Source organism: Neodiprion pinetum, chromosome 1 (assembly GCF_021155775.2).
Source record: "Neodiprion pinetum isolate iyNeoPine1 chromosome 1, iyNeoPine1.2, whole genome shotgun sequence".
In the NCBI taxonomy this organism is placed as follows: Eukaryota; Metazoa; Arthropoda; class Insecta; order Hymenoptera; family Diprionidae; genus Neodiprion; species Neodiprion pinetum.
The window spans coordinates 25,836,894-25,864,394 of record NC_060232.1 but is presented as its reverse complement, the minus strand read 5'-3'; the positions used below and the strand labels follow the sequence as shown (position 1 = coordinate 25,864,394).

Sequence of the window (27,501 nt, the reverse complement as noted above, 5' to 3'; positions counted from 1 at the left end):
AGAAAGAATAGAGCAACGGATACCAGACTTTCCGGTAACAGCTAGAAAACGAATTTTCATTCTGTACCTAGAACTGTATCTTTCGATAGTAGTAAAAAATTAAAGTAGTCAAGGACTGAGCGGTAACCGGAAATAAAAATTTCCGTCATTGTCAGTGTACCGTTGAATATTTTGATCCAAATTAACAAAAAGTATACCTGTTCAGATAATTTCTTTCTAGCACCAAGCGTATAAACGTATGCGAAACATAATATACCTACGTAAGATTTCCACTCGCTCCAGGCTGCCGGTGATCGGAGTGTAAGCGGCTTTACACACTTTCATCAATGGTGAACGCCGCGCACACTATCCTATGAAAGTTGACGGTACATGGGGAAAAGCCCGAGGCTCTCCGAGGACAGGTTAAAGAATGAGGATACAGTCTGTAGGAACCCGGCTGGTGCTTCAACCAGACTCTCGATTCAGCCTCGGACGTTCAGTTCGGGAAGAGCGCTCGGCCGAATCAGATATCCCTTCAATCAGAAAGCCAGTTACACGGTTTTCGGCGAAATATTGGTCATTCCTCGGTGAATTTATTGATGTTAGTAGAATTTACTGCTCGGTATACCCTAAGTCAAAGTTGTAAAAACGGCGTGCACGATTTTGACATCTTTTTCGAATTACCAGTATCCAACGAGACGATGCAGAGATAAGTCGCAGTCACGTTTGATAATGGTTGACGATAAAGAAACTCGACTTCCCCGATGATTTATCGATGTGTAATAAAAAGTGTTGACAACTTTTTTTCACGAGTTTAATTTGCAAGGTTTGATAAAAATGCGTTATTCAATTTGCATAAATAAACTCGTCATGCTTGCGTAATGCGGAAAAAATTCTATTCCGTATCCATCGATGATCGGCGTCATTTCTGACACGTGTAGTAGTTAATTGATGTAGCAATGCGGTATAATTATACATATGTCGGACTTGTATATTGAAACACAGTAGTGGAAATGGCACACGCTGTTGATTAAAATTCACTTTACTTGGCCAACGTAACCGAATTTCGTTTTAATTCTGTGACGAGAATATATTCGCAGTAGGATTTAGTTAAGCAATGTTTTCGTCGGGTAACGCTCATGCCCGTTGACCTATGCGATCATTATTATTTTCCCTGGCGGTAAAATAGTGTTTTTGTTGGATTTTCATTTTCTATTCGAGTCAGTCATAGGCGTATACAATACTGAAAATATAATTAACGATATTAGATTTCGTTTTATTAATTTCGTGAGAATACGAAAGACAAGATGGAAATTCTAAGTGGGGTGTCATTAAATGAATTTGTCGCTTCAGACTTCAAGAAACGCTGCGTTGAAGTTGAGGCAATAAGTTATATGCGACGCACTTTCTAATAACGTTAAGAACCACTAATCTGCGCTGTAGATCAAAATAGCAATGGCTCGTCTTTCAACCTAATCATCTTCCTTCTCTGTACATCTACCGATGAAACAATATTAATCGACCAAATAGAATCTTGAGACTCGAACCAACGTAAACAAAGATTTCAACGTCAATTGACCTTGGCTTAATTGATTAAAAACGTTTTTGATAATTTATTCGATGTTAAGCAAATGATATCTATATCCACAAGAATACGTGACATGGTTGGTGGAGGTAATTTTTCATGTTACTTGTATTGCAATGTGCTGACGAATTTCATAATTTTTACTCCAGTGACGTCGAGCGGTGAACTTCTATTCGAAATTGTCGTGACGAAAATGTGTTTGAAAAAGATAATCTGAGGCCACAGCATCGCGCAAAGTGTTACGTATCTGACAAGTTTACTCGTATCCCGAAAGTACCTGCATAATTTCTTCACAATTGTGCTCCGCAAAGAAACTGACAAAATATTAACAAAGTGACAAGATGACTTCCCAGGATGAAACTCAAAGTGAAAGGATTAGAAGAATGTTCAGCTGGAGCGCCGGATTGATAAGGTCAGTGAGTGACGAAATTTCTACTTAAAATAATAAACCAAACTTCTAAGCACACTTTTCTTCGAATCAATGAAACGTGGGGGTGAGGATACTGAGATCATTGCTGGCATGAAATTCTTTCGACAATGATATCTATTCCATTACGTCTGTGGCTTACAAACTCTGTCAGCTATACTGTTTGTCTAGGAATACGAGGAGTTCGTATAACTATCAGATGAATTCGTTTTGAATACAGATTGTCGATTTATGCTGATTTCGTTTAGCATTATGTTATGACTCTCGGTACAAGTTATGGAATTGACCTGTGCTCATCGTCTGGATGTCAACCACGTAGTTCCGCTTTATCACATCACTTGCCATTTCCGGTTACACAGATTATTCGTATACCGTTGCACTTGTCAGCGTTGGCGACATTTTATGTAGAGGATGTGCAGAACTCTACGACATGATTTAAACACTCGCTCTGTGGGAAATACACACTCTGAAAGATTGTATTAAAATCGACAATTTCGAAGCTAGACTTATTAAGAACTTCTGAGTACACGATTGATAACATATCTGTCATTATAATTTCCCGCTTATAGAATAAAATTCTATCTGAGGGCCGGAGAAATTTTTACGTAAATCGAACTTTCGTTCTTTGGATGAGTGAAAAAAGTGGTATTATAAAAATTTTCCCCCAGGTTTTCAGTTTTTGGTGCTATTTGTGCACCCTGAGATCTCCAAAGTCAACATCCCTCGTTGCACTAGCTTAAGGTTGTAATTTATAAACCGATAATTAAACTTCTATCCGCTAATCACGCGTCTCCGACGGCTTCAAAATTATTTTCATAATATGACTTCGCTCTTTGCACGAAGAAATAAGGAATGTATTGACACTTACCGATACGATGACGCGTTTTTGGCAAAATGCTTCATCGTCAGATCCAGCTTAAAATTAGAAATTGGAACCATTCGAAATCCTGTAAATTGCACCTGTAAAAATCTATCTATCAAATATTTGGCGAACCTAAAAATTCTCTTCTCTTTTCACCGTCCGTCACTCACTCTTTCTCCCTGTAATTCTATAGAACGCGTGCAAGTTCTTTCACGGCTCTTTCACTAACAGTTCAATGCGACCACAACTAACTTGCACAGTTTTGTCGAGTGTCGGTTGCCGGCGGTTCTTGGCTACTTTCTCGCACGATGTCACCCGAGTTCACCTGCATCCGTCATACCTGAGACAATAAACATTCTTGAATTCCTGCGAATTTGAACGCGATAAACTTTCATCCGACAAAATGCAGACCCATCTTTTCGCGAGTTTGAATCGGGTGAATTTTTTGTCGTGTTCGGAAAAATACGTCAGATAGCTTCGCGTGTTCAATCGATCGACCTAATTCATTGGTGTAATAAGTCTCAAACGAATTGTTTAAATTTTGTGAAAGACTTAAGAAGTGTGTTTAAATCGCTAAAAGATGCGGGAGTGAGTTAATCAAATATGAGAATACAAAATTATTACAAGCATTTCTCTTCGTGATTGTGAACAAATTCGTTTCTAAGGAGTAAATACCCGGTTGCAAAATATGGATATGGAGAAGTAACGTGTTATCTTGGCTTCTTGGAACACTCGAAAGTTCGATGAAAGTATATTGATTCTCGCCATACTCTTGCCGTGTCAATGTAATACTCATCCGCATGTATCTGTTTTTACACATCTCAGGGGATTTACAAAAAAAAAAAAACATAACGAAGGAATCAACGAATCTATAAACAACATCGCTCAGTTAATGACAGTATACGAGCTGGATGGTTTTAACAAAGCCTGTAGACACGGACTCCTGCAGAATTAAGTGCGCTGTAAATATAATCATAGATCTTTCTATTTATTTGATCTTTACAGTGACATCGATTAGCATCCCGCGTTACAATGAATTTCTAAAAATCGCGTATCTCTCGACCAGTTTCTCGTGCGTACATTATTATAATCTAAAGGAGAACGCATCGTCGATCCTCAGAGCGAAATATATATTCGCACAAGTGACTTCCTTCTTTATTACGCTTCAATTATACTGCAGACTCGTCGAGTTATGTTTAATTTTACAAAATTACACGCTATCGAGTGAAATTATCTCAGACTCCGCCGAACCCGTCTACAAATAAATCGTGCGAAATTTCCGCACGTTCGTATCAGCGCTAATATCCGCTACGCTTATGCCGGCATACCAAACGATTGTAAAACGCGACATTATACCGAACGAGATTGTAAAATAAGTTCTCGGCTGAACCGTCAGGTGGCATCATCGTGATTTCTTTTTCATATTACAAGGCGAACACGACCGAGTTATTCGCGGCATTGCAGGGTCCTTTGAAAAATGATTTAAAGCAATACAGCGATCGCGTCAACTTTCGCACAACTATCAGCGTGTGCCTTCGACGATGACGTTATGCAGGATGCGATTGCATCGAAAGTCTGAAAACGCGATTCACACTCAAACGTACCGCTCGTAAACGCGCGAGTTGTATTTTTGTGTCAGCAATTCCCTGATGTACTGCGTATGAAATTCCTGTTCGAGGACATTTCTCAAAAACACATAAAAAAAAAAAAGAAAAAAAAAAAATGACGAAAAAACGCCTGCACCGTGTTACGTAAAAGGAAACCACGCACGCACTTATCTCAAGTTACGAGACATAAATATGCAGCCGATCGTACTATATTATTTATACTAATTGCTCTAGCGATTTCTTCCCGTTGTAGCAACGTATTTCATTTTTCAATCGAACGACAAATATAGGAATATTTAATTCCTATGCGTGCATGAGATTCGAGAAATTAGGCAAATGTGTCTTTCGTCCAGAGTCCAAAAGGCTCTCGAAGCTCCGGTTTGTGAAGTACGAACTAAATCATCGAATTATGCCGTCGAAAACATTTGTTTTTTTTTTTTTTTTCTTTAATTCCCGAGATAAAACAAGGCGACGGAATGAGAGTGTGAGATTCGCTGCGCGTCGTTAAAAAAAATTCATCTCAAGCGTACGGTCCAAACTGGGCGACTGGAAATTAAAGTTGTACGTAATCGAGGCATAGTTCGTAACCTTCAGAGGCGTTCGAAGAAATAGGTCATTCCGAAGCATTGACCTGATCCTTAAGACTTTCACTATACGGTTTGGCCCACGCCGTGCGCGCCTTTTGATTCGTACCAAATCTACCTACGTCGCCTTCGTCGTTTACGAGAATCTTTCTCCTCGTGAAGAGATAGGCGAACGTTTATGCACAGTTGCTTCGATAGTGTGAGATAAAAGACATCCGCGTTCCTCGCTGCCGCGGTTAATAATTTCCGACCGGACACCGCTGACGATATTCGCGGTGCTGCAGAAACGGACAAGTACGTTACCATTGTTCAAAAAGTTGCTGCGATTTGACACAGCAGGCTCTCGCGATCTCTACAATCTTCTCTCTTTCTTTTTTTAACAATTCCAAACTTCTCGCGATCATCTCCACTCGCACGATAGGCTTCAGTGGCCTTGGTGTTTAAAAACAGACCGAAACGTCCGAATTATTTGAAACTCCTTATCGTTTTTAGAAATTTAGGCGTGAAAATGGACCATGGAAGTCTTAACGACCAACCGACATATCAGCACTTATGATACATGGGCAAGTGAAGAACTTGACATCTTTGAACCGGTATGGCGGGTACTTAATGACACCGGATCAGGCTGGCATGGTCATATTCGTTGGTGAAACATCATTTTCTATCACCGTTCCAAAAATTAGCTCCGAGCAAGTATTTCGAAAAGGCAAACAAAAATGACACGTTTAATTAGGTATGGTGGCCATTTTATGACGCCGTATCGGTATGGCATACAACTCCTTCGGACTTTGGCTATCTAATGAAGAATATAAAACAAGAATTGACTGTGACCTCGTCACCCGAGGGCATGGTTCTTTCCGACATATTCAAAAAATTGCGTACCGCAACGATGACGCTGACAGGCCGCCATACTTGCGTTTCCCTGTTACTTACAACACTGGCTAGCTTCTCAAAAAGTTTTAGCCACGAGCCGATCATACTTGCTTTTTGTTGCGGGCTCCCGGTCTATATAGTCAAATATGCGATTATTGTGTATTTCGGAGATGACATACAGCGCTCGAAAAGTCAACTTCCAGAGCAGGTGTTGTAAAAAAATATATACGCGTTGTTTGCAGTCTCGAAGTATACGATTCTTGAAGAGAGACGGAGTATTTTTCACCCGGAAATTAAATGTGACGTCGATACAACGAAATGTCTCGTGCGTATTTACCGTCGACGAAAGATTTTTTTTCCCTAAGAGAGTACAGACGCGTATTTACGTAACTCCGGACTGACCACTTTCTCACCGGATCTCCATGTTCTCCTACGTTTAAACACACGCCGCATGCGGTTCACTGACGCCATTTTGTTAACCGGGATTCCCCCTCCCCTTCTCAACTCGCAGCTAATTGAGATCATATATTATGTACCCACATCCTTGGGTGGGTATTAGCCGGTATAACACACTTATATAAAGAGACTGGTGTTTCTTTTTCGTTCGTTCGCACGAGGATAGGTATACTCACTGGCGTGATATTATACATACGTGGCATCATACTTTCGCTCGCTCGATGCAAAATTGTGCCGGGTTAAATACCCTGCATCTACGTACACCGTTGTATGCGGATGATGATGTGTAAAATCGGCATGTCGAAGACAGGCCGTGATACCGGCTCCACGAGCGTGGATCATTCGGAGATTGAGTTGGATAACGCGTGTGAATCAGACGCCTAAATACATTATAAATACCAACGTACGCGGGGTTTTGAAACGCATTCGCATAAGCAAGACCGTGTACAGATTGTACGATTATAATGAGCCTCCATTTCACAAGAATTCAATTTATTATCGCATGGAAACAGTACGTGTATGCGTTACAGGATCGGTTCTGTTATGTTTCGACTACGCATTTTCTCACCAAACTTCTGATAATTTGAAAGAGTTATTTACGTCTTTTCGAAGGATTTTCAGTTAGCTACAATTACACGTGGCTAGAATGTCTAACGATATTTTAAACAGGTAAATTTCAGGCTCGCAGCTTTTTGGATGAATCAGTATTCGGTCTGGTAGTATACATATGTATTCGTGAACATATATATATATGCGTAGGCTCCCAAATCGAGGAAACTTTAAATACACCCGCCGTTGTAATGAGGAACAATGTTAATTTGCAGTCTCATTCTAGCCCAAAGCGTTAAGTGACACGCGCTATTTTTTCCAATGCCTGTGAAGGGAAGTTCGATTTGAGAAGCACCGGAGTTGCCACTGACAGTGCGTAAAATTGAATTGTTCGAAAGTGCGCGTGCGCCAAAGAAAGCTGACGTTTTACCGGATTGATCGGAAATGGGAGACTTTACGCATGCTGCACGGGGTTGAAAATTCGAACTCTCCAAGCACGTTTTGGAAAAAAAGATTTATTGCCGCACTACGAAAAGCACAATTAATTTGCTGCATGTGTAACTGCTTTTATTAGAACACGAGAAACGAATGTCTGCATGTGCTGAAAATTCTTTAGGTCGACAAAACCGATTTCCGCGCTGCTGCTCAGAGTTCCCGATTGTTCCTAGTTTTGAAAATTGGATATCAATTCATATCTTTTCCCGTTGCACATTTCTATAATATCTTTTCACCCCGATGAATTATCTATAACAGTTTCCCTACCTCGTAGAAACAGACCTAGCTCTACGTTCCGCATTATTCTCTAGTATTTCACAAACCGAGTCAATCCGGTTCGTAAAGATTTGCAGAAAAATTGTGCGACAACGAAACATTGTATAATAGCAAGCATTTGCTGAACATGCAACGAGAGATTCGCAAACTGTTACAGAAATACTCGCACATCCGGTTTGAGCAAATACAATTCAGGTTATCTAAACGAAAATATGTTCAGGGTTTGATTGAAGTTGAAGAAAAAATATCGAATCATATTCAATTGAAATACATGAAAATCTCTGTCCCTGCTATTTGATAAATCTGAGAAAAACCGTTCTCTGTGTGTCATTATACATAGTAGTTATTAAATTAATAAACCTCAACGAATATTAATCGCGGTTTTTCCGTTCGGTTCGATCAATCTTCTCGTATACGATCATTAGAATTTTATATAGCACAAGCACTACATGGGTGTGCAGAAATTTGACCGCCCATTCGTAATTAATTGTGCGATTTGAATGCGGGGTCTTCGCTGCACAAAATACGTTACACGTGCACAGGAGTGACGGAGGTGTTCGATTTCCTTGTCGCCAATTCGTCGATGGACGTACAATTCACACAGGTAACCAACACTCGCAACCGGCGACGACAAACATGTTATATGCGATAGCTCTGCAATAACGACAGCGAGGATCCAATGGCATCGGCAAATTATAATCAGCACCATTTATACATGTACATACGATACGTACCACTTACCGTGTGTTCAAGATACGCGGACTAATTCTACCATTAGTAATTCGGGCGCAACATTTTGAATATACATCGTTCCACTTTTGTCAGAGGTCTGATTGTGAGACAGTGACCATGAAATTTTTTCAATCCGCAGGTAAGCCAATTAAGAATCTTTCAAAAGGAAACCATGGGATGTGAACTTGGAATTTTTAGTTCACTAATAATATTTTTCGAACTTTGATACGTGAGGTGGAAATTTTTGCATCAGCCACTGTACGAGTTCTAATCGGTGATTATTCATTGCGAACTGTACGGTAAAACAATGAACAATTAATCGTTCGATCGTTTGGTTTTCCGCTTCTATGAGTCATTTTGCGTCATCGCAGGTTTGCTCGTATGCCGTTTATTCGATTGGTCTCTACTTACGTCAAGCAATGGCGGTGGTCATTTTTCTAAACGACGCGTAGAGAGACATTCGATATACACGGAGGTGTTTGAGGATAAGCAGCAGATTAATAATTAAGGTCGTCATATTTTCGAAACTATGCACATCGCTGTAAACTTGTTGTCGTCTTTGTTTTCCACATATGCGTTACCAAAACAACACCGCTGTTATCGAGTATATTTCCTACAGGTGAATTTCTACCGTGATACAGGCATGATAAAGTAATAACATCCGTTGATTCCATCGAAAGATATAGTCAGGTATTTCTGATCGTCCCAACTGTTTTGAGAATCGTTTTAACCAACTTCTGTCACAACTCTGTAAAAACGAAACGTGCTCATTACAAGCTCGTTGTTGTTTATTTTGTACAATATGAAATTTGTCGGTACTCTGCAATGATCCTTGAGCCTTAATTTTTTTCACCTTCACGTCTGGCCTCTCACGACAATCAAATATGGCTGTAGTTTCCAGATGCTACGATGTTAATTTTCAGTTATGTACTTTTTTTTTCAACCGGAACCAACAGGCGATATCACACATATCTACTGTTCAGTATTTTCGATTTCTAAGCAGCATACATTCGAATATTACACCTTGAATAGAGATCACTAACGTGTACTCCTACAATGTTTTGATCGAACACAGATTACAGGCTGACTATTTTATCGCGAAATCATGAATATGCTTGTATGTTAAAATTCCGAGATAGCCGCGATTCGCTTAATTGCTTTTACCAGCGTAAAAAGCTATGGCAGCACACTTTATAATTCAAACTTAATTCTCAATCAAAGATTTTTCTTACCTGACCAGGAACGACTCGGTGTGACAAAAAAATTAGACGACAAAATTCTTCCCGCATACTCTACATACTTTTACTTGTTAATACTAGCTTACGATATGTATAACAGAGATAAACAGCCCTGTAGATATGTTATTCAAATCTCTACACGACACTCACGATTCAACAGATCGTTGTAATTATCCAAGAAACTAATAGTTGTATAAAATTTTCTCCGTCTATCTAATTATCATGGAAGGCAACAGCGTAGTCAATCTAAGGAAAACTTTACTTCCTTCCGCGAACGACTCGCTACTTCCGGGAGTAAAAAAAATTTATTCTACTGATCCCGAGAAATTGTATCAATTTTCATAATGACCGGAAGTTAGTAGCTACCGTTACGAAGATAAATAATATGTCAAATACGCGAAGAGACTTAAGTATATAATATATGCACGGTAATATTTATTAATGCCTTCCCCTTCCGGCTAACTTGTTTCTGATCCGATTATAAAACAAAACGCGAGTTCGATTCTATACGAATCATGTGACAATGCCTCCCAATCTCTCACGTCAGTTGCATCACCAATCACTGTCATATAATTCGCATAGAACCGAACTCGCATTTTGTTTTATAATCGGATCTAAAACAAGTTAGCTGGAATCCCAAGGTATCAGTGACCTTTACCGTACGCCAAATGCGGTAGGAAATCGGATTGGATTTTTTATACCAAGCTGTACACTAACGATCAGAAGTCTTTGATTGAAAGAAACATGTCCGCAAAGAGTGTAAATCAGACTTTGCACCTCCTTTGCGGACGAGTGCTTCGAAGAATGTCGGGCGAGAGTTTTCCATCCTCGAGGTCGCGAAGAAGCCCCAACAAAAGCGGGCCAGAATCATATTGGTCAATAAATCGTGTAGCACCGAGTTTCTCGGCAGACCTTCCATTCGGAATTGTATAACAGCAATGAACACACGTGGGACGTAACACGACCTTCGGTCAGATCTAGGTGCATGTGCGGGTGTGACAATCGATCGAAAGAATATTGACGGTAATTCACCAGGGGAAAGTGGATACCCCAGTAACCCAGTATCGACGGTCTGCCAACGCCTTCGTCCATGCTGTACATACTCGAGTATCGGCGAGCCTCTCTCTAATTGTGAACATCACGACCATCCAAGTTACGTAACGATACGAGCCAACCGTCGACCTTAGAAGACGCTGACAGAATAGGCGAGCGACTAAATCCTAACTACTTTCTTTGGCAGGCTGTCCATTTTACGATCGATAACGTGTCGCTGGAAGGAAGATCGTAAAGAGGTGGTTTTCTTCTCGTAAGCCTTGTGGACGTTGGATCTATGTGAAAGTGTCGTTGGCGCGATCGGTGCGTGATATAAACCGAATCGAAGCTCGTGAAGTTCGCGGAGGAAATTTGATCGTCGGAAAGAGTTTGGATCGTGTCGTCTGGAAGATCGACCTCGTTACCTTACGGGGCTTAGCACACTTCGGAACTTCTTCGGATGCAATTATCGTTGCGTCTTATAGTCTGCGATGGTATAACACCGTCCGAGTTGCGTCAGCGCTGTGTGACTGTGGCCTGCACGAGTAAATTGTGTAACGGAAGGGAAAGCGTCAGTTTGTCCATCTTGACCAGGGACTCCGGTCTTCGTATCACCGCATGCTTCTTATACCATCGTTGATTCCACGACTCACGACGCAAAGCTCAACTCGGGGACATGACGAGACTCGACTCATTGGAAGATATTTACAATATAACGGTATAACGATCGTTCTCTCCCCCGATTTTGACTCTGTGGAAAGATTTATCGATGAAAACCGATCAGCTGATCAATCTCTTCGGCGCCATATTGCTTTTCTGCATGCTCGTATCCGTGACATCCAAAAATCAACTCCGTGAAAATAATTCAGGTTTTTCCAGAGTGTTAAAAAGCAAATAATGTGCGGTATCCGCTAATCACGGTTATCCGTATGTTATTACGGATTTACGCATAAACACGCGTTGTTCTTAATTTTGAAATTTTATCGTACAAGGTTTAATTCGTTAGTGACGAGAATTTGATCTTCGCGTGTAGTTTTTGTTAACCGTTTGACGGTAATTTATTTTGTATCTACATACTTCGCACGTAATCTGAACGTGCTGAAGGAAAAAAAGTGTGCAAGATTCCTGGACATGAAGCAAATCTGAAATTTACCCTTTGTTCAACGACACGTTGAAGTCTCGCCCTGTTAGTGGATAATTATGCATTTGCGCATCGTAATTCACCATCAGTTATATACCGTACATCGTTTATTGTCAACGATCTTCTGTACAGTAATAGCATACAACTACTGACTTAAGTCATGCCAATAACACTTGTTAATTCAAGACGGAAGTTCAACAGCTGAATTCAAGGGTATTGAACATACATTTTAAAGAACAAAACGCGTACGCTCGAATTATACTCCTGTAAAGAATTCAATTCAACTACCGAGTATCGACAAATTACTCGAAATATAAGCTCATTAACTGCCGGGTCTGTAGTGCGTGTAAGATTTTTGTGAAAAACCACTTTTAATGTTCGGTAGATATCTTCAGTCTGATGTTATTTTCGGCGAACAGGCATCTGCAATACCATGCCGGTCATAGTTTGAAATAATTCTTATTTGCGCTTAGAGTCTAGCAAAATTTAACTAATTTAACTGTGAAAATAAAGACCAATCAATTCAAACATCAAATATTTCCCTAAAAGCACCGTTTTTTTTTTCTTACCCTACAAGCACTCTAAAATTTAAAGTTTTCCCTCAATGTACCCTAAAGCAGTCAATTTCCCCCTAAAACCGCCCCATTATTCCCAGTCTTTTCACAAACTAAAATGGACTGGAAAAATCAATTTGGTACTCGAGAACAATGTTTATACTTCTATTTTAAGATAGCGAAGAAAAAATGCACTGAATGACAAGACTCTCTTATATTTCACAAAACCATAATTATTACGGTCGAATAGAGTGTCTTTATCTGTGCAATACACGCGCTCATCCCAAGTTATTTTGTTTTTACATTTAGGTTAAAATATAAACATTGTTCTAAAGCGTCAAATTGATTTTCTGATGAAAATAAATAATTAAAAAACATCTAAAATCTCAATGTACTTTACATTCAAAATTTCAATCGCTCCCCGGCACGTGTCAATATTATCCGAAAATTTCTATACTTACAGAGAATCTTCTTTTTATAATACGAACATAGTTCTGGAGTGCAATCGAAAAAATTCCAAAACGACCAAAAATAACGGACACCCGAATGCGTATCTAATTTTTTACTATTTAGTCAGTACTATGAACATATATTGGAAACTAAAATTACTTGGCTTCGGTACTGCGAAGCCGGCAACCGTAAAAAAAGAAATTCTACAAGCAGTCACCGACGTTTTTCTTTTTATCAACTGATTGAAAATTTATGATACTTGTTTACTACCAAAAACCATATTGTTAATCTCGACGAATGAGAGGTGTGGAAATTACCGATTCTCAGTAATTGAATCGTGAACAAACAACCGTTCTCCATCGGACCAATCAGTCGGTCTTCATTACGACGGATGTTTTCACAATCCAGCGTGAATCGGTCGTACATGTGAGAGATGGACGCACGTACACGCGTGCAAAAATGAGACACTCAAATCTCGATCATTAGCTCGAATCACGACAACAGCTTGCAGAAAATTTATTTGCAGCGAAGAAGAGCGACATGAAAGTGCGTGTTCAAAGTTCAGAAGAACAAACAAGGCTCGAAGTACCCAAGTGGCATCATCCGCATTACGGTTTGGAATAGATCGCCTGCTTATAAGATGCGAGATACACGCATCGGGCTAACAAATGGAGAATAATTTTGTTTTCGTTTTTATATTCTCGAGGAAGGTAATTTAATATTATTACTTTAATACAGCACGGAAGATACTCGAGAGTCCGTCCGGAGAATGATTGCCGTGCTATTATGTCCGTCGGGAAGACATCACGTGTACAAATGTCAAGCATATGACTAGGATTTTAAATTTCATCATTCGGTATGTGTATACGATACGCATGCTTCTCATTCTGCGGTCTGGCACGAAGTAAAAGGTTAGAGAAGGGCACAAAAATTTGTTTTTTATCATTATTGTTCTATCTCGTTAGGATCTAGTTGATGCTTCACCGAGACTAAAAACGAGGTTTACAAAGCACTCCTGGAATATTCAAGAGGCTCTGTGTAAGAAAAAGTTACTTTACAAGTAAAACGAGCCATATAATAAATTATTGCAGACACGCGTATAGCTGTGCACAGTACAATATTTCAAGAACTTTAGTCACGGCATAATTATTAATATTTCGTTTCGTATATCACGTAGAATTTTTTTTTACTTCCTGGTGCGTTAACTATTCAAAAATTTTCGTCGTACGATAATGTTTGACAGGATAAGCGAAAACGCGACTGTCATGATTTGCATTTTCAGGAACGATGACGTGAGTCTGATCACACTCTTCTCTTTCCTGCTAACGTAACCGTGTGCCTTCGGGTCTTACACAATAAACCTTGTACTGTGATTCGGAAAAATCGGAATCGGTTTTTAATTACCTTGTCGCGTTCATTCCACTTGTCCATTTCTCGCGTAACATATTCTTCGTGCGTAGATTTTACCACCGTTACCAAAATAACTTCATTTAAAGTTATACTTCACCTACGTCTCCTAAATTTTTCCGGTGACCGTGAAGAGAAGTGAAAGAAACGTGAAAACTCTGCGAACTTGAAGACAGGAAAAAGATTTCCAAATAAAATAAATGGATGACGGTAGTCGAAGAGTGATCGAATTCAGATATTTCACAAGCGAATAGTCCTCTTTGCCTGTAAAATTTTATTCAACGCCACAGGTCGATCAGCCTTCTACGAAATCATGAATAAATTCCTCAGACTCATTCACACTCGGCGTTGTCCAATGGTCGATGTGACGTCAAAGACCCTCGTGGAGTTTCGAGATAACGAGACGTTTAAGACTACAGAGCTTTTTTTCCCCTTATGTAAAACGTAGAGTGCTTTGCCCATCTTTCATGCTGCAAATGAGCTTTCGTAGTCAGTCGTCTTTCTCATACTTTATAGCTTTACAGAGTAGCTCCGAGATGCATTCATCAAATACCTTACGATATATGGCGGGGTAAAAAAACGTCTTGTAACATGCGACAGAATATTGTTGCCGTTGTTTAACCGACTGAAATTCTTCGCCTCTGACTGTGCATCGAGATGCACATTTGAGTATCGCAATGTCCCTAATCAGCATACGTATCCCTTATAGAAATTTCTGCATGCGAATTTCCGTGCCAAACGTCTTTGTGTCTTGAATGCGTGAATCGTCGTGATCGATGACTGCGTAGAGGAATCTCTGAAACCGAATGCCTTTAATTATACTCGTCACCAAGTTCAAATTATCTAACTCCACGGCGCAATAACCCTTGAACGATTAAACAGAAAAAGCATGTTAAATTCTACACAATAGATTTCATTTTACCGAATAAACTTTTCCCGTTTAGCTGCTGAAGCTACCTTTCGACAGCAAAAGTTTCCCTTTGGTAAAGAGACAGCTTTGAAGGAATATTTAACTCTGAATTAGAGAACAGCTAAACCACAAATTACCCATCATGTAATTACGGTTCAAACTTGTTTTCCGACGACGCGAATGTTTTTTCGCACACGGTCAATTAAGTGATCACTCTTCGCATCTTATACATATGGGCTATAGTATTACCGTACTTTTCCGCATCTTTTTTCCTCAAAAGCTAAAGAAAAATATACCTACATTGCATATTAATACATTTTATACCTATACCTACGACGAAACATCAAAGTTAATTCGAATGGTTCGAAACTCGACGCTCAAAGTTGGGAAAGAGTAGAATTCCGAAAGGACAAAATACCGGAGGGCATAATTTCGGCAAGTCAAAGTTCCGAAAGCGCGAAAATATGAAATTTTAAAAATCCGAAACACCGAAATTCCGAATGATCGAAGATTTTCAATTCTGTTAATTTCTGGCTTGATGAAACTTCACCACTTTGATCTTTCTTTGTTTCAGATTTTCGGTATTTTTACGTTCGGAATCCTGGTCATTCTGGTTTTCGGTTTTCCTAATTTTTCACACCCACTCGTTGAATAAACTACGCCGTGCGTGTATACTTTAACTTTCGGAATTTTACCCCGTCGAAAATTTATTTTTCGGAGCTCGAGACTTTGTTCTTTCGTAAAAGTTTGATTTCTTTACTTCAAGTTTCGCCACCAAATAATTCGGACTTCGGCGCTTTCGGAACGTATCCGATTCGGAACTTCAACCCCGCCTCAACGCACCGCATAGAAAAAGTTATTATGTTTATGCATACGCGTACGGTTCATGCGCAGGTGAAACGCCCGGTCAAGCTGTCTTATTAGGGTAATGAGTATACAGTAATTATTGCGAAGAGATTTAAACGTCGTAAAGTCGAGTGTTTACGAACGTTTCAAGGCACAAAACACTGCAGGGTTGAAAGTATAATACGTGTATCTACGTACGGTTATAAGATATAAGTGTTATGCACATTACGCGATGAAGTCGCATTAATGGTCGAGCATCTGAACCGAGGACCTGTTGATCGCGGTGTCTTGTCTTTGCAAGCTTTTTGCTCCGATCCATTATATTGAAAAATAATGTAAACCTGTTTTTCCCCTTCCTACGTCTCCGGACGTTCGTCGAGGTTCACAAGCCATCGCAGGCGTAACGTTTCTACGGATTTTTCTTTTCTCTCCTTTTTTGATCGATAGAATAGAATTGCAATGTCGTTCGTCAAGTCCGCCACGTATAATGACCAATATTAAACCATCGTTTTAGCTGCACTATCGATAAATTCACGCGACACACTTCGTGCGCGCGAATTGCGCGCATACTTCCATAATTCCGCCAGCCGCATGCATTTCTGTAACTGCAATTTGTTTATACCAAATATAACGCTGGCTATGACGCTGGCTTCGACGATTGGTATTTGTCAAAAAGCGCGCAGCCCGCTGGACACGATAATATAATGAAACACACGAGTGTTTTATAACTGTGTAACCCTCGTTAACTTTTATCTATACATAACGAACAAAACGGTGATTTCAACGACTAGGTAAAAGAGTCGGACCAGCGGGGATTCACCGCTGCTTACACGTTATACGATCCAAAATAAACGTTGCACGCTAACGAGAAAAAAACAACCAATCTTCCATTCGGTAGATCGGTTAATCTCTGTGGATTTTTGAGGACGACCGACTCTGCGATTTAATTTACGTTTCAGTAAATATGAATTTATGGTAAAAACGGTAACATAATTAGATATTATATCGTTTCTTTAATTCTAAAATTTTCAATCCATTTTATAGTAAAATAATTTCGCACAATGCACCGATATATTAAAGGAAAAACTCAGCATATTGACGCAGGATTTATACAAACGGCAAAAATACAGTTTCTGCCTTAGGAAATGTTATTTTTTAAATTTAAACAACTCGATTACCGTTTCAGTATCTTCGTGAATCTGCAGAATTCAATGTACATTCTACACGTTCACCTCTGTTTCTTGCCGAAGCGGAATATAAAGTATACGATCAACGCTGGTTGAATATCCTCAACTAAAATCGAACAAACCTGCAACAGTTTTTTCCTGCTCAAAACGGATGACCGATTCCAAGTACACACGATTCATGACATGTGAAACGAAGGAAGAAAAAACTAGGAAAAATGGTATTTTTTTCATTACCTTCAAAAAACGGATTCAATTACTGGAATTAATACTCCGTTGTTTTTTTTTTTTGTCTATTTCGTTTAACGGTTATTTCATTTTTCTCAAAATTATATCCCATTGGATTAATTTTAATTCTACTCGATGTAGAGTCGTACAAATTTCCGATTCTTTAGTCAACGCGTAGAGAATGAAAGAGCAGATTCTAGTCAAATCTTCAAGAAAAGAGAGAAACGTCCAGTTTTCTGGTCAAACATGCGTCTTAAAATTTATAATATACACTGTAAACGGTGAAAACCGCTGTGTGCAGACTTAAAATCTGCTAAATCTGCGGCAAAAAATACAATCGACGCGAGTATTTTTCACCAAAAACTTCGGATCAACTCCTTATCGTCTCTTCGCGAAGTCGTTTCCAGGATCATAAAAAAAAAAAAAAAGAAATACGGCGGACGGAATTTTTTTCCTTCAAAAAATCCGTTCATCGGCCCGCAAATGATCCGAGAACGAACGTACTTTTACCAAAATCGCCATTACAACAGGCGCATCTACGATATTTGTAAATAATTATGAAAACTAATTCGAATCAGGCACTCGAGTACGTAACGAACATTCGATAAGTCGGGTAACAGGTGAGAGAAAAGGACCGCGTAATGCGTGACGGTGGGAGGCTTTGCAGGGGGCAAAAGTCGAGATATCGAAGGAGGGGGAGAGGAGAGAGGAGAGAAGAGAGGAGAGAGGAGAGAGGGGGTGGTAAGAGTTATAGTGGGGGAGGGGGGGGGGGGGGGGTTTTGCACCGAGCGACGAACGCGGACTTGGAGAGTCAGTCTGCTTGAGGACTCGAACACGAAAGTCGTGCAAGGGTCGGTTGCGCGGTGAATACGAACGGTGGTCAAATCGTCGGTCAGTCGTATCCGAGACGTACCCGTCCATCCATCCATCCATCCATCCATCCATCCATCCAACCGTCCGTCCGTCCATTCGTCCGTCGGTCGATCAGTCAATAATTGAGTAAATCGACGATTTGTGATCCTGGTCGATTCTTTTTTTTTTTTTTTTTTTTATTTATTTATTGTTTTTTTTTTATGCATATCGATCGAAGGTGGAACGTTGGCCGGTTCTTTGTTCGCGGAATGTGTACGGTTGTGTGAAATTAACCACATGCGCGGTGCGTGTACACGATTATTATATATACATATATATATACATATATATATATATAAATTGACACACATGTGCGTGAACGTACGCACGCAGTGGACGTAAAATATACATGGTGCGTTTTATATGCTGGATTATTGTCGTCATTATTATTGTTATTGTTATCATACGTACGAGTTTATGCAAATTGGCGAAATTTGAAGTTTGTCCAATTTTTTCTCCTTCTCATTTTTGTTCGTTCGTTGGTTCGTTTTTTTTTTTTTTTTTTTTCTTCTTCTTTTTATTCATCGGACAACGATTACGTAGTTGGGTAATTTTACACCAAACGTTCCTAAACTTTGTTGTTCCTATTTGTTTCAACTTCTTCGTCTTCTTCTTCTTCTTTTTCTCTTGCTTTAAATACAATTTTCGATACTACCTTCTGGTTTATTTTTCTTTTACCGCGTTGTACGTGACGTGTGTTGGAATTAGTTATGTATCATACCTCTTTATTGTGTATGTATACGTGCGCGTGTTAGATACGCATGGTTAGAATGCAAATGATTTTTAACGATTAAACCGATATAAAACGTTGTCGAATTCGCATGGCGTAAAATAAACAGTATGTACGCAATTTTTAAAAATTCATAACGCACGTATCACTTTTTTATTCATTTTTTTTTTATTTTCATTTCTTTTATTTTTTTTATTTTCACATACTTGTTACGTACGTATATAATGTATTCTTGTGCTGTAGACGGTTTCTTACGTAAACGATTATTTATCATTGTACGGGATGAGGTGTGCATGAAACGGATTAATGTTTTGCAAACATTCATAAATCTACATAATAATACGTAACCATCGTTTAAAAGTATAAAATTAATAATAATAATAATAATCGTAACGACGACAACAACAACAACAACAAAAACAACAGTAACAATAATATAAACAGCATATACCAATAACGAAATTTACAAACATAAATCTTACGAACAGTTAGGTTCGATTGTATAACATCCCGTTGCAATTTCAGCGCGTAAAATTAAAACTTTGATTAAAAATTAAGCTGACGATTGGGATATTAAATTATAAACTGTAAGATTTAAAAGTATTCTACAGCTCTGCGTACATGAAAAAGGTGTATAATGAAGAATTTGTGGAATTTGCGGATAGTTGCTCATATTTGATAAAGTTTGAATTATTTCAAAATCAAATGCGACTTGATCGGCAAGTACGAATTTTTTTTAATACTAAAAAAAAAAAATGATACGCGTAATATCGATTAGAAAAAACAGCCAGACGTTGACTCGCGGTATCATCACCACCTGCTACGGATATTTAATCTTTAAATACAGAAATGAAAGAAAAGAAAGGGAGAAAAAACAAAAATATGAATATCTTGCGCGAATTTTATCCTCGTATCTTGAAAGAAAGAAAGATCTTAACGCGTTTAATTGAAGCAGCGCCTTTGATTGTAATCGTGGTACTTACCGCAGATCGCGGTGCGCTGAACATGCGACTTTTTACCCAAGAACATATACGAGTCTATTCCGTTGGGTGAAATTGAAGTGATTTGATCTAAAGTTTCACTATACGTCTCTCGGGAAGTACCTTGAATAATTTCTCGAAGAAATCTGTTCCCGAGATGAAATACCCGTAACGCCTATGTGTATTTATATTTGCGTATATCAGTGAATAGATATATACTTTCTATTCGTAAAACACTGACACAAAGGAACTTAAAAGAGGCGATACTTTTTTTCGGGTGACGAAAATCGGTGCGCGCGTACATTTGTTTCAACAATAAACGATAGGTACTATAGGTTTCCTTTGGAAAATTTTCAAGCACAAGTTTTCCGGTTTTTCGAACGAAGGTAACGCCGGATTATTTTTATACCGTGGCAAGGTGTGACCTTTTTTATTTCTTTAGATTATTCCTCGATCATTTGACATTTAGGAGCCTCAAGAATTTATAAAATAAACACGAGACTCTGCGTATACTGCACACATTTATAATTATTCTAAACGTCTTAGCTATGCTAATATAATTAAGGGGACGGTTTTATCCAGCAGTCATGTTTGAAATACCAATTTGTCACGATGTTATTCGGAATTTTGTCAATCGCGGTGATAGTTCGGTAACAGTAACAACGAGAGACTTACCGTCAACTATTTACCGCTGTTGACAATATTTATTTATTTCTCTCTTGTTTTCCTTCCAAGTAAAACTCGTCGTTGGTATTGAAATTCATGGCGCTCAGTGAAATGATTGATCAAAAGATTTGATTAATTTTTTTTCCGCACTCGCATTAAGGAATTATAAATTCACCAAGGTTGACTCGTATATAATTACTAGTACAGTAGGAAAAAAAAAACTAGTAGGAACAAAAATACGAAATTCATCTTACAGCAATTATCGGTAATATTCCATAGGCGTGAATTATGACGCTGAAGATTATTTTCGACTTTATTACGTACACATCAGGGTTCGGAAAACGGAACTCTTGTAGAATCACTTCGTTGTCCGTCTGTGGAGGCCCTTTTTCTCAGGAACTTGCAGAGATATCGAGTTAAAATTAATATCAAATACCAAGTTCCACGGTCCCTTGAAGGTGTAAAAAATTCAAGCTTCGGCGCCAACGCGATCGAAAGATACTGCCATTTATGTCACATATTTTGATAGTCTCAAACTCGTGCATCAAAAAACCTAAGTGGGTACTTTCCGGTGACCTAGAATTATAAAATATGGAAAGAGGGAAAGTCTCGCGTCACAAGTAAAGGAAAAAGTTGGAAAATCGTTCATTTGTCGTCACATCCAATGAAACATAATAATTCATATTGTACGTAACCCTTAGGGCGCGAGTTCTACTCGCACTTGTTCGGTTTTCTTCACTTTTTCATCCTTATCGTATTATAACCACGAGTGCGGGAAAAGAATTTCGTCTAATTTAAATTTAACGAATTGTTTTTCAAGGAACTCGGTATAGAATGGCATTCGAATGGATAGTTATTGTATTTCTTTCCATTTTCCCGAGAAAATTGCTTCACTAATTACCGACTTACATCAATTTTATTCATTATATTCCGATGCGTCTTGTCTTCGATGAAAATTAACGTACGTTAGAAACGTAGAACTCTGCTTGCGATCGACGTTTCGAAATCGTAACTGATTCCAACTGCCACGAACTAAACGGTTATAGTAAGCAGACTTCGGTAATAACGGTTTGAACGAATTGGCAACTCGACTCACCATTTCTAACGTATTACGTTAAGTGTATACGTATAACGTATAATCCCGGAAACATGTTTTTACAGTGTGCGCGTAATTTGTTTAAACATTGATTAATTTCCGTATAAACTTATTTTTCAATGATTACTCGACGGTATATCGAATAATTAACTAGCACAAATTAATATAAAAATTCGAGAATAAATTAAATTGTTCGATTAAAAAAAGATTAATAAATAATCCAAAAAACTACAATGGCAGTACGTAATTCTACAGTATAATTTCTATAAAATAAAAAAACATTGTGCGGATATCATTTTGTCCCGAAAGTAAAAAATACCCGCGTCATAATAACGACGGCTAAATAATAACGCGAAACGTGTTTCAAACATTATATATCAGATATATATATATATCTATATATCCTGTATAAAACCATTCGTCAAGCAGTGATTTCATACGGGCGTATTAACTCTATTTTCCAGATTCTCCATCGGCAAATATTAAATATACCATAAAAATTTTAAGGCCTATTTTTCACCGAGAGCTAACGGAATAAAAACAAGGCTCTTGCCGTTTTACTTGACGGCAAATTAACCGGAAGAGCCTGCGATCACAACTCAATCATGCTAATAACGTGAGTAATAAAAAAAAAATTTTTAATTATAATCATTTGTTAGACAAGTATATAAGTTGAACAGAACTTTCGATTTTCAAACTCAAGCTGGAAATGGTAGGATGATCGTATTCGTACACAACTCGTTGGAAAAGTTTCTTTCGTCTTACGTATAGGTATAATTTTTGTAGCTGACACATTGTACAAACTCTGTCTGGGCAGTGATTATAATCGAAACGTCTTATACGAATTGTAGGACGGAAAACTTTTTCACTCTTACACACTAAATGCTTACTTATATACAATATGTACCTGTATTTATTTAATCTTTGGTATACGGATAGTGCAAAACGTAAGGGAAATAGAGTATACGTGCTCTCGCCTTGAATTATGCAACGATTTACGAAAAATTACATAACGTAAAATGTGAAGAGGTATAAAATACAATAAAATCAGCAACAAAATTAAAACTCAATTTGAGAAAGAATAACAAAGATGTGACGAAAATAGACAAGAGTGAATAAAGCGAAAATTAACAATAAATAGAGAGAAGCTAGAAACCAAAAGAATTATTTAGAAGGTAAATAAACAAATAAAAAGATAGGGATAGAGAGAGAGAGAAACAGAAAAGGTAGATAAAAATAAAATTTGTCAAGTAAGAGAAAAAAAAACCTGTTAACCAAGAATTTCATGTTATACGAGTATAAGCGTATTAATTTTTATCCTTCACGTTTGTACGTTATTTTCGAGGCAATCCACGTACGGCGTACAATATCACATATTATAAGGTGTAGAGTTGCGACCACGCAACTTTTCGACGGTCAACTAGCGTCGAAACCACCTTTTTAAATCTCGAAGGACAAACAACCTTTATAGTATACTCATCCGGCTAGTTTCAGGCTGGTTCAGGTTTCGATTCGGAAATAAAGACGACAAATATTTAGGAAAGATAATGAAAAGTGTAAAGGTAGAAATATCGAAAAAAATATAAAAATTATAAAATGTATCGTGTCAAAGTTTCGCACTTTTCACCCCGACTTTTACCAGACAAACGATGATTCAATGGATTTTCGTACAACGAAGGGAGATTGCTTGGCTCGTTTTTACTTTTAGATTCTTTGTTATTTCGCACATCTCTCTTCTTTATCATTACTTTACATCCGGTAAATAATAGGCGATTTTCCGTGGAGCGTAACCCGCTGACGACGTTACGATCGCCGTAGCGCACAAACGCATGAATATTGTAAATTTTTCATAGTTGCGCAACCGGCAGGCGTCCATGGCTCAAAGCACATGGCTCAAAGTCCAGCTCCGAAGCCAGAATTGAGTTTAGAAAGGCCTGCGCACCTTTTTACCTTCACATTCTGCTTTTTCAAGCGTTATTTACACAAGTTACGCGCGGAATATTATATACGTATGTATAATGTATACGTCACTGTGCGTATTACGGACCTGGGCAAACGAGTATAACGGAATTTTCATCTCTTCCTCAAACGATCTTTTTTGCGAAAACGATGCCGTCGCGAATTAGTGAAAAAAAAAGAAAAAAAAAAAGAATAAACGACGAATCTCATCGCGTAAGCACAGCTTTACCTTTGATGGCAACTGAAATCTACTTTCAAAACTATCCGTCACGAGACGTTGTATCGTTGATGGAATTTTTTTAGTCAAACCAGGTGACAACATTATCCCATAGAGTACGGAATTTCTTAATTTCCATTGTCTTGTATATGAAACGTGTGGGGAAAAATTTCACCTGACAATTTAAGTTGAAATTGTTTACCCGTAAGCGTTACGTCGGGAATTTCAGACCTTACGAAAACAACAAGATGATTCACACTCGTCGTGCAAGGATTTTTACACGATACTGACTTGATAAAAACAATCGGAGGACAGTTGCTGTTGCAAATATTATTAAAAATTATCCCGATGTGCGTAATCGCAGAGGATAATTAAAAAGGCTATAGGTACCATTTGCAATAAAACAAATTCAATTTTCTTTGGAAAGAATGCATGTGCCAAACCCCAAGGCCGACGTTTTCAGAAAAAAAGAAAACCATTTTGGAAGAAAGTAGCACCTACAGCTTCTTTTAACTTTTCTCTCCAATTAGTTCCAAGGTGTAGCAGATGCATTTTTCGCCATATTGCAAATGTCAAAATATACCTGTCACTGCGTAAAAGGAAAATCGTATTCTACGAAGAGGAAAAAAATTTTGAGGAAAGGATAAAGAACTTTGTAATCGCTTGTCGGTCAAAGTCTACAATTTTATGTACGAGATTTTTTGTCACATTAATTATCGATCAGAGTCCAACGATCCTTTTCTTGTAATATTCCGTTTTTTCCTTTCTTTCTTTGCTCGAATGTAACACGAGTGAATGTGAACTCGCAATCAACCGAAAGGTTTTATTCCAGCATTCATTTCATTCGATGCCTGAATTGTACTATAAACTTTTCCATTGACCACGTCATGGTGGACCGACTGATGACGTGTTTAATCACGCCTGCTTAACGTGTGTCATGTTTTTGTCGCAATCGCTGATTCGCGTAACTTTTAATACCTCTGGAACACCCGTGACTATATTATTTCAACCTGTTAATTGCGAATTTTTAATGGAACGAAGAACGGATGCGGCGACTGCCGATTACAGACGCGAATTCCGGGTAATATATGTTGTAACGGTTTCTTTGTGTGATTTTTCTGATTTTTTGCCACGACTGTACGTGTAGAAAAGTGCCGGGCAATCTGAGATATTGCAGAATTCGCCACGAGCATGTTTAGTAAAGACAAATAGATAAATCCATATTCAAAACAGGTTCCACGAACATTTTTTTCGGAAGAATACTAGTTTTTAGGGGTCAAATTTTAACCTGCCTTGTTAAAAACCTTACGCAGCTTGAAATTCAACTTCAATTCTTAGACTCAACCTGCTGATTCTGGTATCAAGTGGTGCAGACTAATCGTGGAAAAATGAATCCGTTCAATGATCACTTTACGCGTCTAGTTAGTTTTCAACCAAACCAGTCGTTAACCAGATACGTGTAATGTACAAGGACATTCGTATATTCTGTTATAACATTTCTTCATTCACCGGAAAATCGTCTATTTTGTGTATTTATTGCTAGACTAAGGCAGGGCTGAAATTCCGAATTCGAAAAGTTCCGACAGCACCAAATTCTGAATTTTTTGCTCGCGAAAATTGAATCAAAGAAATCGAATTTTGACGAAACAATAAAGTTTCGAATGGTCCGAAACCCGACAAGTCAAAGTTCGGAAAGTACGAAGATGAGAAAATTTCGTTACTTGAATATTCGTTATCTTGCATTTAGAAACTTTGAGCCGCTGGTCTTCCGACCGATCGAAACTTTGATGTTTCGCAATAGTTTGATTTCTTTACTTCACGTTTCGCCACCAAATAATTCGAAATTGGGCGCTTTCGGAACTCTTCGAACTCGGACCCTCAACCCCGACCCGCAATACTTTACCCATCGTAAAGTAAACTAAGAGCGCAATACGTAATTGCATAATGCACCATATTTTCATAAAAAATCATTACACAATACAAATCTTGAGCTTAATTAATATTACACACGTCGGTATAGCAATATCGAAATACTATTCGAACGATATTCACTGCACTGATACGGTCGTGACTGTACGAATCAATTCTCAGTACAAAATGATTTCACATATTGCTCCAAGGTCACAAGTTCTCTGAACTTTCACTAACAATGAGTTAATTGGTTGGTGCATACCTATGTTTCCAGTGCTTTTACATCGAAGCTCCAAGTTTCTCACAATCATTTCAACAATCGAAATTGGTTTGTTCAATTTAGATTGATGATTTTTTGTCATTTTTTTACTGTGCAACGTTTCCGTATGTACCCATTTTTGTTTGTGAACTGGAATGAGAATAAAATTTGCTGAATTTGATTTTGTCAACTATAAAAATACATGTTATAATATATCTAGAAAATATCCTTCATCCGTTTCGTCACTGTGATATCGTGTATAACCGACTAAATTTTTCGTTTTTCTCATCATCATTGCGACCGTAGATTTCTCGCATATTCAGCATGAATAGTAAGAATTATAGCGCACCTTAATGCATTTGCAGAATCTGCTTTCTCGTGTAAAAGATTTACCGTTTAAGTGTCTGTACGCAACGCGTGAAGTTGTGAATTATATTTCCTGAACGATAATTCCGTTCCAGCATTTACAAAAATTTCAAACACGAAACGACTCGTCAAATTTCACTCGAATTATTATCACGGCGCGTTTTTCATGGGTGAGCGGATATCTCTATCGAATATCGACTATCAAATAAAAATGTGCAACAGACCACCACTGCTTACCGTGATTTTACTTTCATATCAGTTCCATCAAGCATGTGCTCTACGAACTTTCTACTCATATTCACGTACACCTTGCCGTACACCTGGATTTTCTGTTGAGAAATCATCCGCTTCGGATACTGAACGATAATTCATGTATTTACCGTATAACATACAAGAGCCAGAGTTTTAACCGTCGTCGTCACAGTGCGATTCGATCGAGCCTTAATTTACGAGTGTAGCTACAGCAGGACTTTTTCCTTCCTCAATATCGCCGACTCGTCGCTGAATGCTGTACTTGTCTGTAAAAATTGGTGTAAAAGTATGATGAATTTTTTCTACCACCTCTTTAACCCTCTGAATCACACGTTATTGCGCTGCGCCGAATTATGTAACTTAATTATGTAATGTATTTAGTGGTTTTTGGGGTCGCTGATTACGAATCTGAAATCAGATTTCTAAAATTCAAGATGCCGGATCCGGTATGACGAACGAAAATTTCAAATTTGATCTAATCCGGCCAGAAAATTTTTAAACAGGTGAGGAATTTTGAAAATCTGATTTTAGGTTCGTAATCAGCGACCCCGAAAATCCCTAGACAGAATTATTTCTCCGAATTCGATCAAATTTGAAATTTTTATCCGCCGTATTGGATCCGCCATCTTAAATTTTTTGAATTCGATTTCAGATTCGTAACCAGTGACCCCGGCATCTTATAATTCATGTGAAACATGTATATGCTTTGAGGGGAAACTTTATCAGAAAGAAAAAAAC

At 38.3% G+C, this 27,501-nt stretch overlaps 1 protein-coding gene and 1 long non-coding RNA gene across 6 annotated transcripts in view; one reads left to right on the top strand and one right to left on the bottom strand.

The window, feature by feature from the left end:
* Positions 1-260: 260 nt before the first annotated feature.
* Positions 261-6,350, bottom strand: LOC138191219 (uncharacterized). The gene is made up of 3 exons (XR_011177575.1): positions 6,320-6,350; positions 2,860-3,193; positions 261-512 (listed from the first exon to the last, which is right to left on the bottom strand). It is a non-coding gene; the product is annotated as an uncharacterized lncRNA (long non-coding RNA).
* The window catches only part of snu (ABC-type transporter snustorr), a 50,899-nt gene continuing 23,844 nt past the window's right edge, over positions 447-27,501 (top strand). Inside the window, exons 1-2 of one of the 5 annotated variants that reach the window (XM_046637145.2) lie at positions 447-580; positions 1,714-1,976. In XM_046637145.2, coding sequence (XP_046493101.1) covers positions 1,906-1,976 — 71 coding nt within the window. In that variant the 5' untranslated portion in view covers positions 447-580; positions 1,714-1,905. Of the gene's footprint in view, positions 581-1,713; positions 1,977-18,245; positions 18,680-22,263; positions 22,416-27,501 lie in introns of those variants that run through there. The other 4 variants (XM_046637147.2, XM_046637146.2, XM_046637148.2 and 1 more) reach the window with 4 other exon arrangements.